Source organism: Phalacrocorax aristotelis, chromosome 2, assembly GCF_949628215.1.
Source record: "Phalacrocorax aristotelis chromosome 2, bGulAri2.1, whole genome shotgun sequence".
In the NCBI taxonomy this organism is placed as follows: Eukaryota; Metazoa; Chordata; class Aves; order Suliformes; family Phalacrocoracidae; genus Phalacrocorax; species Phalacrocorax aristotelis.
In genome coordinates, this window is record NC_134277.1 from 163582761 (window position 1) to 163595287 (window position 12527).

Below are 12527 nucleotides of genomic sequence, written 5' to 3' on the forward strand. Positions count from 1 at the left end.
CATTTCTTATTGTGGCAAAACTGTTGTTTTTAAGTGTTTTTCCAAATTTTCCAGATCGCGTACGATTAAGTTTGTAAGTATGAGTCATACAGCAAAGGGAAAAGAGATGGTGCCAGACTCCTACATCAGAACTAATACCAGAATCATTTCAGTCATACTGCCTCACGAACAGCTACTCCTACCCAATGCCTCACGTTGCTGCAGATTTATGCATATGTTAATATATGCAAAGTTTGAATGCATTTATTCACTTAGGCACCAATCGATGTTCATACAAAACACTTCTCTTTTAGAAACTCTCCTTATTTATAAACAAACAAATAATTTATTCCTGGTGATGAAGAAATTTGCTGTTAATTATTCAAAGACTGAATTCATTCCACCTACTTCCAGCCTCTTAAATGTGGTGCCAAGAGAGGACCTATCTCCTACAATCCCTGCAAGCCTTCACCATCTTCCTGGAAAACGTTTTCTCTCTAGTTATAAAGTTTGCACCGTACAAATGTATAAACTGTATCTTAATTTAGCGCTTACAATTAAGTACAATGAAGTAAGGCTTCACCCCCCCAATTACTGCAAGTATGTTCAAAAAGACAAAAGCCAATGATTTCATTGAAACAAAAACCACTCTCCACGATATCTGCAATATCAGGTCGTTAAAAGTGTGCATGTCTAAGTGACTGATGGTTTCTTCAATGCATACTGGGGTGCAAATTTAATGGACAAAATCATACATGGATATATATATTTATATCAAAGCATAACATTTTATGATTATTCATTTTAATACCTAGCTAGTTTTGCTTCACAGCTTTGCCTGAAGAATCTGGCCACAAAGCTGAAAGTGAGAAGCTTATCAGTATCTCCTTTCTAATTTATTTCTTATTAAAACACTTTACTATTTTGGCTCTCTACTGCTTAATCCTAATCTATTGGATGATGGGAAATCCGCATAAATTAACTGCTACTTTTTCTAGGATAAGATGACAACCTTTTTCTAGACCAGCTCCTTATAGTACCCTACTGCTAAGAGCTGTTTCTATTTATTTTTGCCTCCAGATCATTTCAGGCATCAAATTTCAAATACACATCCAAGTCTCACCCAAAAACGCACCAGACACCCCTTCCGGAGTGTGACGTGCTCAGAAATCTCCTCAAGGGCGGCAATGTCACATCATGCAGGACCACACGTGGAACACTCCATAGCATCAGTCACCCAAACTCGTCTTCAAAACGTCCTCTCCTCAACACATGTACACGTACAGTTGACTAAAAAGTAGTTTAAAATCTTATTCTCTAAAGCTAGTTGTGTTAATTTGGTACCTAACGCGCTCTTTATATTCTCTTCCAAATAATCACCACAATCATTACCATCAGTGAACCACCACTGCTATTTCAAACTTGAGGACAAAAAACCTGTTCTAGGAACCAAAGAGCACTAGTCAAACCCATTTTCCATTTCTACCCTCATTCGCTGTACAGGATACATGTTTTACCCTTCCATCCCCAACTTTTTTCTAGGATGTCAGGATAATTTTATAGAAAATTCAGAGCAACAATATTATATTTCAAGACAGAATTTATTTTCACTACAAACCATCCAGCAACAGGTTTGAAGGAGTTTCTGGATCCTCAAAATTTCAAAGTGGCTAAATTTAAAAACAAGAAACATGCAAAATGAATTTGGAAAAGTATTCATGCAAAATGCTTCAACAAAAATTTCCATCAAATTCCGCTAATTCCAATTAGCATGCAGAACTACAGATATCACCGATCATAACATTATCCAGACTTAAAAGACACAGCTACGGCATTTGATCAACTGCCAGAACTTTTGAGTTTGGAAACCAAACACAGGCAGCAACAGCTTCATGGCTTTGGAGTTTAAAAAACAAAGCAAATTCCAGAGGCCAGCAGCCGCCTAAGCAAATTATGTGTGTCCTACAAAAAAATTCAGCATTGCTACCAAATATAATTGCCAAATGCGCCAAAAGGGGTCAACCACAGTAGTAAGGCTCCAGGCAGCAATTATTTTTGTGTGTACTGAAAAATAAATATAAAAAGCAACACTAAAATATGCAATGAAAGCGGAGTGGAAAGGCAGTACATGGAAAAAAGCTAACTATTTTTAAATATACGCAATCACAGCCTACCTTTTTAGACCCAACAACAAACTCACAGGGCAGTATGAGAGAAGAAGAAAAGAAAAAAAAGAAAGGAACAAAACAAAAATTAGAAAGACAGAGAACAGAAAGAAAATTAACAGCCACATACACATACTGAGATATCATAAACTTCAATAAGTCGGCGAACAGATCCCATCTACGATACTGTGTAGAGAGAGGCACATCTGTAAATAGAGCCCTGCGTTCTCATCACTCAGTAGTATGAAACGGATGCCTTAGCAGTATTAAAAAAGAAAGAACCTGAGACACAAACTGATGTAAACAACATTAAAATGAGCTTATCCAAGTAGATTTGTAATCATACATGAGTATGTTTAATTTTTTTAGCTGAAAACAAACAAAAAAGACACATTAAACAAATGGGATTTCTGGTATTTCTGGCAAGTATGTATCCTAGTTTCAAATGTGTAGGACCTTTGTATTGTCATAAGAACCTGCATTTCCCTTCTTTTCAATCGGTCTCCCAGCCTCTACAAATAATTATCGAGTGTAACTGATTTCAGACACTTTTTCAGTTACCCTCAGCAGCCCTGTGACCACATAAATATTTTACCTAATTTACAGGTGAAGAAACAGAAAGAAAAAATAACAAATTTGCCAAGATCACCTATTGGCTGAGTGCTCTAGGAATTAATCCACAGTCAGACTCCCAATCCTACAACTTCTATTAGCAGGACAATCTCTCTTCAAAACTTCTTTGGACTTAATCTCCTTATTTTTCATACATAAAGTTTTCTACCAGCAAAAAAAAAAAATCTTCTGCACAAATAATAAAGCGGTTTTGTGTATATTGTCACCTCAGTAACATTCTCTCTTCTGCTCATTATACAAGCAACCTGCAAAAGACAAAGATCAGCTCCATTTTTTTCTGAGAATTATCTTATTCAAAATGCACCATAATAATCCATCTTCCTAATTTATGAACTCTGCATCTTACTAACGGGGAGAGAGAGAAGAGTAGTTCTATGCATCTAGTCCTGATCACAACGTAAGTATTAACCTTAAATGTTTTACAATAAATTGCTTGGAGAAAAGTCTTGTTTAAGATACAAAAGAGATTCAGTAGTTTTAATTAGTCTTCAAATCACATGATCATAATTACTGTGTCCCAAATAACTTCTTAACATATTTTCACTCCATATATCAGCCCAGTTCATCAGCTCAAGGTTGCAGCTGCACTCTGCATCTAATGAGACCTTTGCTACACACCATGAAATTTAACTTCTATTTTAGAAGTTGCAGTAGAAGATATGCTTATTTAGCCTATGTAGACATCTGCAACTAGAGAAACAGACACGCAGTCTCTGTTAGAAGCACACAAAGTGTGCATTCTGTTCCATCTCTATAATATAGAATATTTGTGCTTTTTTAACCAGTTGCACACTGACAGGGTGGTCAGGAGACACTATATATAAAAAAATTTTTTTTAATGGGCCAGAGGGTATATAAAAAAGAGTAAGGGGACATTCTTTGCCTTTAACCCTTTAGAAATTTCCATCTATTCTAGAAAAAGCTCTTTCATTTGCCTCTATCTCAATAACAATTTTTAAAATTTCATTCTTTAGACTCATGCCAGCAGACTCAAAACCAACAAAATAGCAGATGCTACCCTACCAGATGTTCTCATATCCACTCTGTGCATTTGGACAACCTTTACCCCCCTCCCTAAAGAGAGTTATACAACATTGCATCTTGCAAAAACAGAAACTGGACTCAGTTGAGGAAGGTCCTTTACAGCCCCGTATGTCCCAGTAATGACTTAACAATGCTTTCCCCTTAATTATGGAATCTGTCACTGCAAAAAAAGAACATGCTACAATAAAAAACTTTTATTACAACCAAAGCAATAAAATATCTTGTTACTTAGCCACCAAAATACTAAACTGAGTATGAAGACCGTTTAATTCAGCTTGATTATGCTATTCATATATAAATCCTAAGTTTTAAAACAATCAGAAGTACTAACTCCACAGCAAGATAAGGCTGAAAAACTTTCTTATTACTGAACTGAAAGAGGAAAGATTAGAATATTTAACACCTTTTTCTTTGAGCAGTTAAGTGCAGCAAACATTTAAAGTCTATCTGTTGATCTAGACTTACTGAAAAGCTATTTGGTATTCAAAACACCCAGCAAGGCTGGACCCGTATCTGACCCAGCCATTAACTCGACATAACTCTGTATAAATCCATATATTTACAGAACCAGGGTCATGCACCTTCCATTTTGCAAAGAATTCACACATCACACTAAATCTGTTTCATCTCTTGAGTGCAACAGCATACAATATCCTCTCGGACATGTGCGGACAAACATACTACCTGTTATCTGAGCTCCCCACCAGGTCAGAACCTCACAAGAAATACTTAGCCACTAGCTACAACACAGCCACTGCTCATAAATAAGTAATTATGTAAGAAACTGACTTCCAAAGTACAATCTGGAAGCATGCTGTTGAGAGGACACAACTGAACAACAATTAATTCTGATTTTGAGATTCTCGGCCAGAACCCATAGTTTTCTTAGCTAACTGGAACTGGAAATCTTGGTGATTACATTCCACTAAAATTCATCCAAGCTGAGTAATTAAAGCTGAGATTCTAAAAAGGCTCCTCTAGTCTACAAAACTTTACCACCCATGCAGAGTACAAAAACAATAACATGATATTTTACACCACTAATGAAAGCTGAATGGTGCGGGGATTAACCGCAACACTGAAAGAGTAGTTCAGGTAGGGAACAACATTGAATAAGCAAGTCACAGCAAGTTCAGCTTGCTCTGTTCACCAGCAAAGAGGACCTAGAGCAGGGGAGAAAGGTACTGTTGGCCCTTCAGGTAACCAGGATAATTTAACAGAGGCTTCAAACTAATTCAAAACTTCGTATACTTTCTTCCAGTATATCACATTCTTATACAAAGATTCTAAGGCTAGGACTGATTAAGCAGGCAGAGCTGACTAACATGATCAAGAGACTTCACAAACCTGCCTGGACAGCTCTGTACAACCCAGCCTGGATTCCTCTGTGCTTTTCCACACAACAACCACTGCTGGCATCCCTAGTACTACAAGATAGATGTGAAAGATACTATTCCCATGCATACTATGCATTTTGACAGGGCTCCCACACCTCTAACTCTTCAGAGACAAAAGGAAGACAGTAGCTTGTGCTCTTTGGATTTGACTGCAAACAGTGGAGTCAAACACACTTTGCACCTGCCTGTAGCTAGCAAGCCAGAATTACTGATCCCCAATACGAGAACTATGTAACACTCAACTCTGAAAGCTGAGCATGCAAATGATTAGGAAGAGGAAATGTGATGTGGGGAAAAAATAACAAACTATAACATCGACAAAACCGAAGAGAACAGTTGTAAGAAGAATGGTGGCAAAACAAGACTGGTCAAGAATATCAAATAGTTAAATAAAAATGAAAGACGGAAAGATGCTGAACTTAGTCACCAAAATAAAGGGTCACAATTTCATAGGATGAAAAAGTAGACAGAGGCTTAGGGGGGAAAAGAACACAATAAGTAGGATTAGTCGAATACTACTCAACATAATAGAAAATTATTTTTTATCAGTGTTAACTGTATTTAGTATTGTATATCTATAAACCATTTAAACCTATGAAACCACTGAAGGCTTTTCAGCAAAAAGTCTCTTCATAGCAGAATCTGCCAAACCTTTCCTGTGACTTCTTCCTACTAATTGATTAGCCTCATTAATTACATATATATATATAAACTCAAAACATTAAATTTGGTCAGACTACAAATTAAATTCTCTTAAATTACAGCAGACATACACAATAAGATAGGGGCACGACCTTTGCTGTAACAAAGTACGCTTTGTCCTTTCTAATAGGCTTACTCTAAAGGCAAGTGATTGCCACATACGTTTTTTCAGGCCCTGCAAGCTGACAAAAATAGCTGCTTACCTACTATCGGTGTCCAGACCTACAAAATCCTTCTTCTCAAAAGGAACACAGAGGAGCGGGATCTTGTCTCCAGACTTATCAGTGGCTCTGTCAAGCCGCTTAGACTCCAACACTATGAAGAGGGATTCGATAAAATCTTCTATTCTCTTCTCCACAGTTTCACATTCATCATAACTGGGATAAAATGCCACATCTGTGCGGGGCTGCTCTGCAATCTCTCCTTGAAGCCCAAAGACAAACAATCGGGAATCATAGAGAGTAGAACCATACATTTCCTTTTGAAGATGGAATTTTTCAAAAGTCTGAGGCCAGTCCTTTGCAGAAGAACAGTCTGTAATTGTTATCAGCCCCACAACTTTCCGGTGTGTCTGAAAATCCCCCCATTCGTTGTTCTCTGGGGGATAATGGTGCCTGTAACGGATATACAACACACGCTGAGAGTCACGCACGTTAACTTGACTCACTGCTGAAATTCGCTTGTAGATCCTGAAAAAGCTTTCTTCAGGTACAATGCCAATTGGCTGAACCACAACCAGGAGAGTCTGATGATCCTCAGCACACTGCATGTAGTCAGGAACACTCATTTTGCATCAACTGCAGGCTAGTAAAAGAAAAATGTATATTATTTCTTAACATTCAGAAGTACACGTAGTTGCTGAATCAAACCAGGACTTTGATGCTAAATGCTTCTGCATCCTATATGTATGTGCTACAATACTATTACCTTCTTTCATCATTTTACTGCATCTTCAATCACGCAACCTACTGAGGAAGTTATGCAGTGTACAAGGAGCGTTCTTAGTCACGTATCAGTATGGCCACAAACAAAAATCTATAAACTAGGTTTTTTCAACCGAATTGTTTTCCCATTCACTGTACAGCTACAGAAGCCAGCCTAACACATGGGACAGCAGAAGAGTCTCTCCCTACCACAACCACAAATAAAATGCTTGCTAAAGCACCACCTCAGATGAGGCATCCTTTGAGACTCCGGCTCTCCAGTCTGTCTCCACAACATGCCTTGGGGAAATACAGAAAACTCTGTGAGGTGGGATGCAAACCCACACCAAACGGGCGTGGCCAAACTTTACACAGCTGTCAATGCTTGCACATGGCCAGGCAGAGGAAAATCAGGTCCAGAACACTTATTTTCAAGGAAAAAGTTATTATTTTCTCAAAACACATGCAATTCATCGGAAGTACCAGGCAATGTTTTCTACTTTTGTATTTAAATATTTAGAATTCCTTCTCCCCTGAGCTATCTAAAATTGATTACTGTACTGTAGCTGCGTCTTAAATGAAAACACGCATAGCTAAGCCCTCACATCTCCTGAGATCTCCCGGAGCACATAGATGCCGGTGGCGGATTTGAGCTCCAAAGCACCCTCTTAAAATGTACGCAGGAAAAAAAAATCACCACCAAAACCCCCCCAAAAAAACAACACCCGCGGCTCAGGCTTAGACTGACACTATCGGTTTTACGAAAACGAAGAGTTTTGAGTCAGGAGCGCAGGTGGCAGAGGAGCAGCTACTTGAGGAGGAGCGGCTCCTTAGAACTACTGGCCGCGCCAAGACCCGCGAACGCAGACCTCCCCTCCCGCCCTGCTCCCCAGGGCACGGCGGCCCCGGCGGCACCACAGCCCGGCACAGCCCCGCCGGCACCTCAGCCCGACGCAGCCCTGCCCCCGCTGCCCGTCCCGTCGCTTCCGACTCAGCGGGAGGGAAGGGAGGAAGAGAAGGTGTGGGGGGCTTCGCCCCGCGCGGCCGCTCTGCCGGGGCACCGCCGCTCCGCTTCCCCCCTTTCCCTCTCTCCGGGCAGATCCCCACGACGGGCGCGGCGAAGTTTGGGAGGGGGAAGGAAAGGAAGAGAAGAGCCAAGCCCAGCGGAGGCGCGGCGGAGGGCACAGGCGACCCGCCGCCCAGTGAGGAAGGGGGCTGAGGGGCAGCCTGCGCGGGGGAGGGGGCGGGGGAGCCGCTGTGGGGGCAGCAGGGAGGGGCCGAGTCTCTGGAGGAGGGAAGGGGCGGCCGGCGCGGGCTGTGGGGTGGGTAACGCGGGGGGGGAGGGGGGACGGGAGGGCACTCACAGCCGGGACAGGAACCGGCCCCGCCTCCTCCTGCTGCCGGACGCGCGGGGCGGGCAGGGGCGGGGCGCGGCGGAACTGACGGCAATGGGCGCTCGCAGGCCGGCCCCGCCGAGGGAGGGCAGCGCATGCGTAAGGCGGCGGCGGCGGCGGCGGCCGCCTCCGCCTCGCTGGGGGGGGGGTGTGGGGGTGTGGTGCCGTCGCTCGCTCGCCCGCCCGCCCGCCCGCCCGCCTAGCCCACCGTTTCCCCAGGTGCACTACATGTGTCTGCAAACGCGAGACGGTCCTCGAAAAGGAAGTCGTTAAAAGTAACGAGCATCAACTGGCAGGTGAATCCCACCTGCCAATATCTCTCTCTGCTGTCTAAGTGAAAAATTGAGAGGCTCTAACACTTAGTAGTGACCAACAGCAAGCCTTCTTATCTTTTCCAAATCCTGAAATCAGTCTTTGGTGTCTTGTAGCTTAAAGGGCAAAAATCCTGAAGACTCTGGGAAGTATGAGCCTGGTGTGAGAGTCAGGGTGCTTTTCTCATGGAGAATATGTGATTCAATGAGGCCAAGGCAGGGACCTGTGCCAGGGTCGGGGCAACCACCGGTATCTGTTCAGGCTGGGGGATGAAGGGGTTGAGAGTGGCCCTGTGGAGAAGGACTTGGGGGTTCTGGGGGATGAAAAGCTGGACATGAGCCAGCAATGTGCACTTGCAGCCCAGACGGCCAGCTGTATCCTGGGCTGCATCAAAAGCAGTGAGGCCAGCTGGCCGAGGGAGGTGATTCTGCCCCTCTACCCACTCTGGTGAGACCCCACTGTTGTCAAAAAAATTGATTTATTGCCTGGTTTGCAATGAGTCAACAATCACACACTCAGGAGAGGCGTTGCTTATTTATGTCAGGGTTGCACAAGCCTGGGTACTTGGTGGTTTCCCACAAATCAAGCACACCAGGTCAAAGTCACAGTAGGTATTTATACAGTTAAATGTGTAACAGCTAATATTCAGAGCTCCCAGCTAGTCGTTGGTTAGTTTCTTTTATTATGCATGCTCAGTGAGTAAGGGTCTTATTTGAGTAGGGGGCTTTTCTAGTAAGATGTGGGTTTTAATATTATACTGAAGACAGTTCCACCTCAGCGCATCAGTTTAGGACATTTTGCTGATTTTGCTGAGCTGGTATGTAAACAATACTGATCCTCAAGGATATATGTCAGTTGTTTTAAATTTATGTCCTTCCTCCCTTCCTTGAGGTTCCTCTAGAGTTCATTATCTCAGTACACTTTATTTTAAAGGTCAAAATAACCTTAAACAATCAGTCATCACCATCTGGAGTAGCGCATTCAAGTCTGGGGTCCCCAGCACAGGAAAGACATGGACCTGTTGCAGCAGGTCCAGAGGAGGCAATGAAAATGGTCAAAGGGCTGGAACACCTCTGCTGTGAAGAAGGGCTGAGAGAGTTGGGGTTGTTCAGGCTGGAGAAAAGAAGGCTGCGGGGAGGCCTTACTGCAGCCTTTCAGTACTTCAAGAGGGACTATCTGAAAGACAGAGACACTTTTTACCAAGGCCTGTAGTGACAGAACAAGGCACAGCAATTTTAAACTGAAAGAGGGTAGGTTTAGACTGGACTTAAGGATGAAACGAGGGTGATGAGACACTGGAACAGTCTACCCAGAGAAGTTGTGGATGCTCCATCCCTGGAAGCGTTCAAGATCAGGTTGGATGGGGCTTGAGCAACCCAATTGTCCTGGTTTTGGCTGGGATAGAGTTTATTTTCTTCCTAGCAGCTGGTACAGTGCTGTTTTAGATTTAGCATGAGAATAATATTGCTAACACACTACTGTTTTGGTTGTTGCTAAGCAGTGTTTATACTAAATCAAGGACTTTCAGCTTCCTGTGCTCTGCCAGGTGCACAAGAAGCTGGGAGGGGGCACAGCCAGGACAGCTGACCCAAACTGGCCAACGGGATACTCCATACAATATGACATGACAGTGTATTAACTGGGGGACGGTTGGCCAGGGGGCAGTGACCACAGCTTGGGGACAGGCCGGGCATTGGTCAGCAGGTGCTGAGCAATTGCACTGTGCATCATTTGTTTTGTATATTCTTATTATAATTATTAATATTTTCCTTCGCTGTCCTATTAAACTGTCTTTATCTCAACCCATGGGTCTTACTTCTTTTTCAGATTCTCTCCCTGATCCCACTGGGCATAGGGGCACGGTGAGTGAGCAGCTGTGTGGTGCTTAGTTGCCGACTGGGGTTAAACCACAGTGATCTAGTGGAAGGTGTCCCTGCTCACTGCAGGGGGGTTTGACTAGATGATCTTTAAAGGTCCCTTCCAACCCAAACCATTCTATGAGTCTATGACATTCTAGTTACAGCAGCAGTTCTCAGTGAGAATGACATCTCGTATCTCAGTATTTGCCAAATACCTTTGAAATCGCTCTTGAAATCAGACAGGATTTAAATGAAAAATAAACATTTTATTCCATTAAACTACAAACTTTGGAAACCAGTTCTTAGGTCTGGTGAAGAAAACAAAGCATTGGCACACCTCATTACAGCAGCTCTCCAGGATTCTCAGAGTATTCTCTGGTTTTCACTCAGGCAAGAGTTGACAGGACATATCTGCAACTTCTCAGCTCTGGGCGCCAAATACTGTCCTTCCAGCACTGTTTGCCAAACGGCAGTGGTGCCAAGCCTCTCCATATTTGCCTCTCTTCTCATTTAAGATCCCACCACATATGACTGTACCCTCTGGGATTTTCTGTAATCCAAAATCTTGATCATCAATTGAACTATGATATTAAATTATGAGACTTCTATTCACAGGACAGTCTGATAAAGCACTTGCTGTTGCTAGCGTGAAATTCTTCATGCAGGCAACTCAAAGAACATTGCCGTCTCATTTATCAACAGGCAGCTCACGTAAGTGGTGCAAAGGATCCCTTCCCCCAAAAAATTGGAAAAAATGAGCTACATTAGCTCTGAGTTTAGAAAGTGTAAGTCTTTAAATTTTCTAAAACATACATTTTAGAAGTAGTTATACAGGAGTTTTTTTGATATTAAAAAATACAGTTAATTCCATCTTTAGATAGAGATTGTCTTTTACTTGCATTATTGACAATGTGGCTCCCTCAAAGGTCACCATTAGGGAGACCTTGTTACAAGCATATTGCTGGGGAAAGATTACAGAGCCTGGGAAGGGTCACTTGGATCACAAGCCTACCTGCAACACACAAATATTAAATGTAAATGTAGGCAAATGAAAGGTCTTAACCCATTTTAGGAGAGTAATTACTTTAATAACACAGTAAGCACAAATATATCAATGACAGGTCAGAAACCTCAGAGAAAAATAATGGAGAGACACCATTTTAAAGAGACACCTGAGAGTTAGGTATCTCTTTTTAAAAGGCACAACATTTATTAGCTTTACAGATGCATGTGAAAACACAAGAGACATACTGCAAACAACTTCTTTGCACATTGCTGATGTGCCAGCTATGGAAATCAACAATCAGCAACCAGAGTTGTCTTTTATAATTTTACTTTATATACATACATACATGCATATATATGCTTTTTTTTAATATATATATCCCTGCTTACCAGAAATTGGGAATATTCACCTCTGACAACCTATTCCTCATTCCAGCAGGTTTTTTAAATTCCACAATAACCCAGGAGAGCAGACACATGTTCCTGCTTGCCACCAACTCTTCCAACATGCTACCATTTCTCCCCATGGAAGAGCTCTACCTGCTGCCACTCCATTCCCCATACAGCTGCTTTGCCCAAGTATTTTATCCATTTATCAAGACAGATCATCAAGCAAACAGTCTTTTTGTATGATCTGTTCTTGCAAGCCCTCCCCTGCCACCTTTGCTATTCAGCCAAAGCAAGGGAAATGAAAAACTGCTCTCAGGCTCAGTTTGCAAGTCCTCTGGCATGGGACCTTTTTCACCCTCTCTATTTTTCCAGTGAAAATGCTTATTGGAGTAGAAGGGGGCATGTTATGACTTAAAGATAGTGGCACTGCAACAAGGTAACATCAGCAGCATTCACAGTTATTTGAAGATTATGGATGGGCATATGTGTTCATAGATTATTCCTTGAACTGGTTGTCGTGGTTTAGCCGGCAGCTCAGCCCCACACAGTCGCTCGCCCACTCCCCCACTGGTAGATGGGGGACAGAATCAGAAGGGTAACACTTGTGGGTTGGGATAAGAACAGTTTAATAATTAAAATTAAAAGAAACAACAACAGAAATGCAATGTAAAGGAGAACAACGAGAGGCACAAAACCCGGGGGGGGGGGAATGAACCGCCAAAAC

General features: G+C 42.4%; 1 protein-coding gene across 11 annotated transcripts in view; it reads right to left on the reverse strand.

Annotated features, from left to right (window-relative positions):
• The window catches only part of TRAPPC9 (trafficking protein particle complex subunit 9), a 538181-nt gene extending 529887 nt beyond the window's left edge, over nt 1-8294 (reverse strand). For 5 of the 11 annotated variants that reach the window (XM_075085899.1, XM_075085893.1, XM_075085903.1 and 2 more), the window contains exons 1-2: nt 8208-8294; nt 6124-6724 (exon numbers count right to left, since the gene is read on the reverse strand). In XM_075085899.1, the coding sequence (XP_074942000.1) occupies nt 6124-6707 (584 nt within the window). In that variant the 5' untranslated portion in view covers nt 6708-6724; nt 8208-8294. Of the gene's footprint in view, nt 1-6123; nt 6725-6847; nt 7001-7088; nt 7107-7448; nt 7513-7591; nt 7682-7785; nt 7949-8207 lie in introns of those variants that run through there. The other 6 variants (XM_075085900.1, XM_075085895.1, XM_075085898.1 and 3 more) reach the window with 6 other exon arrangements.
• Between the last annotated feature and the right edge of the window lie 4233 nt (nt 8295-12527).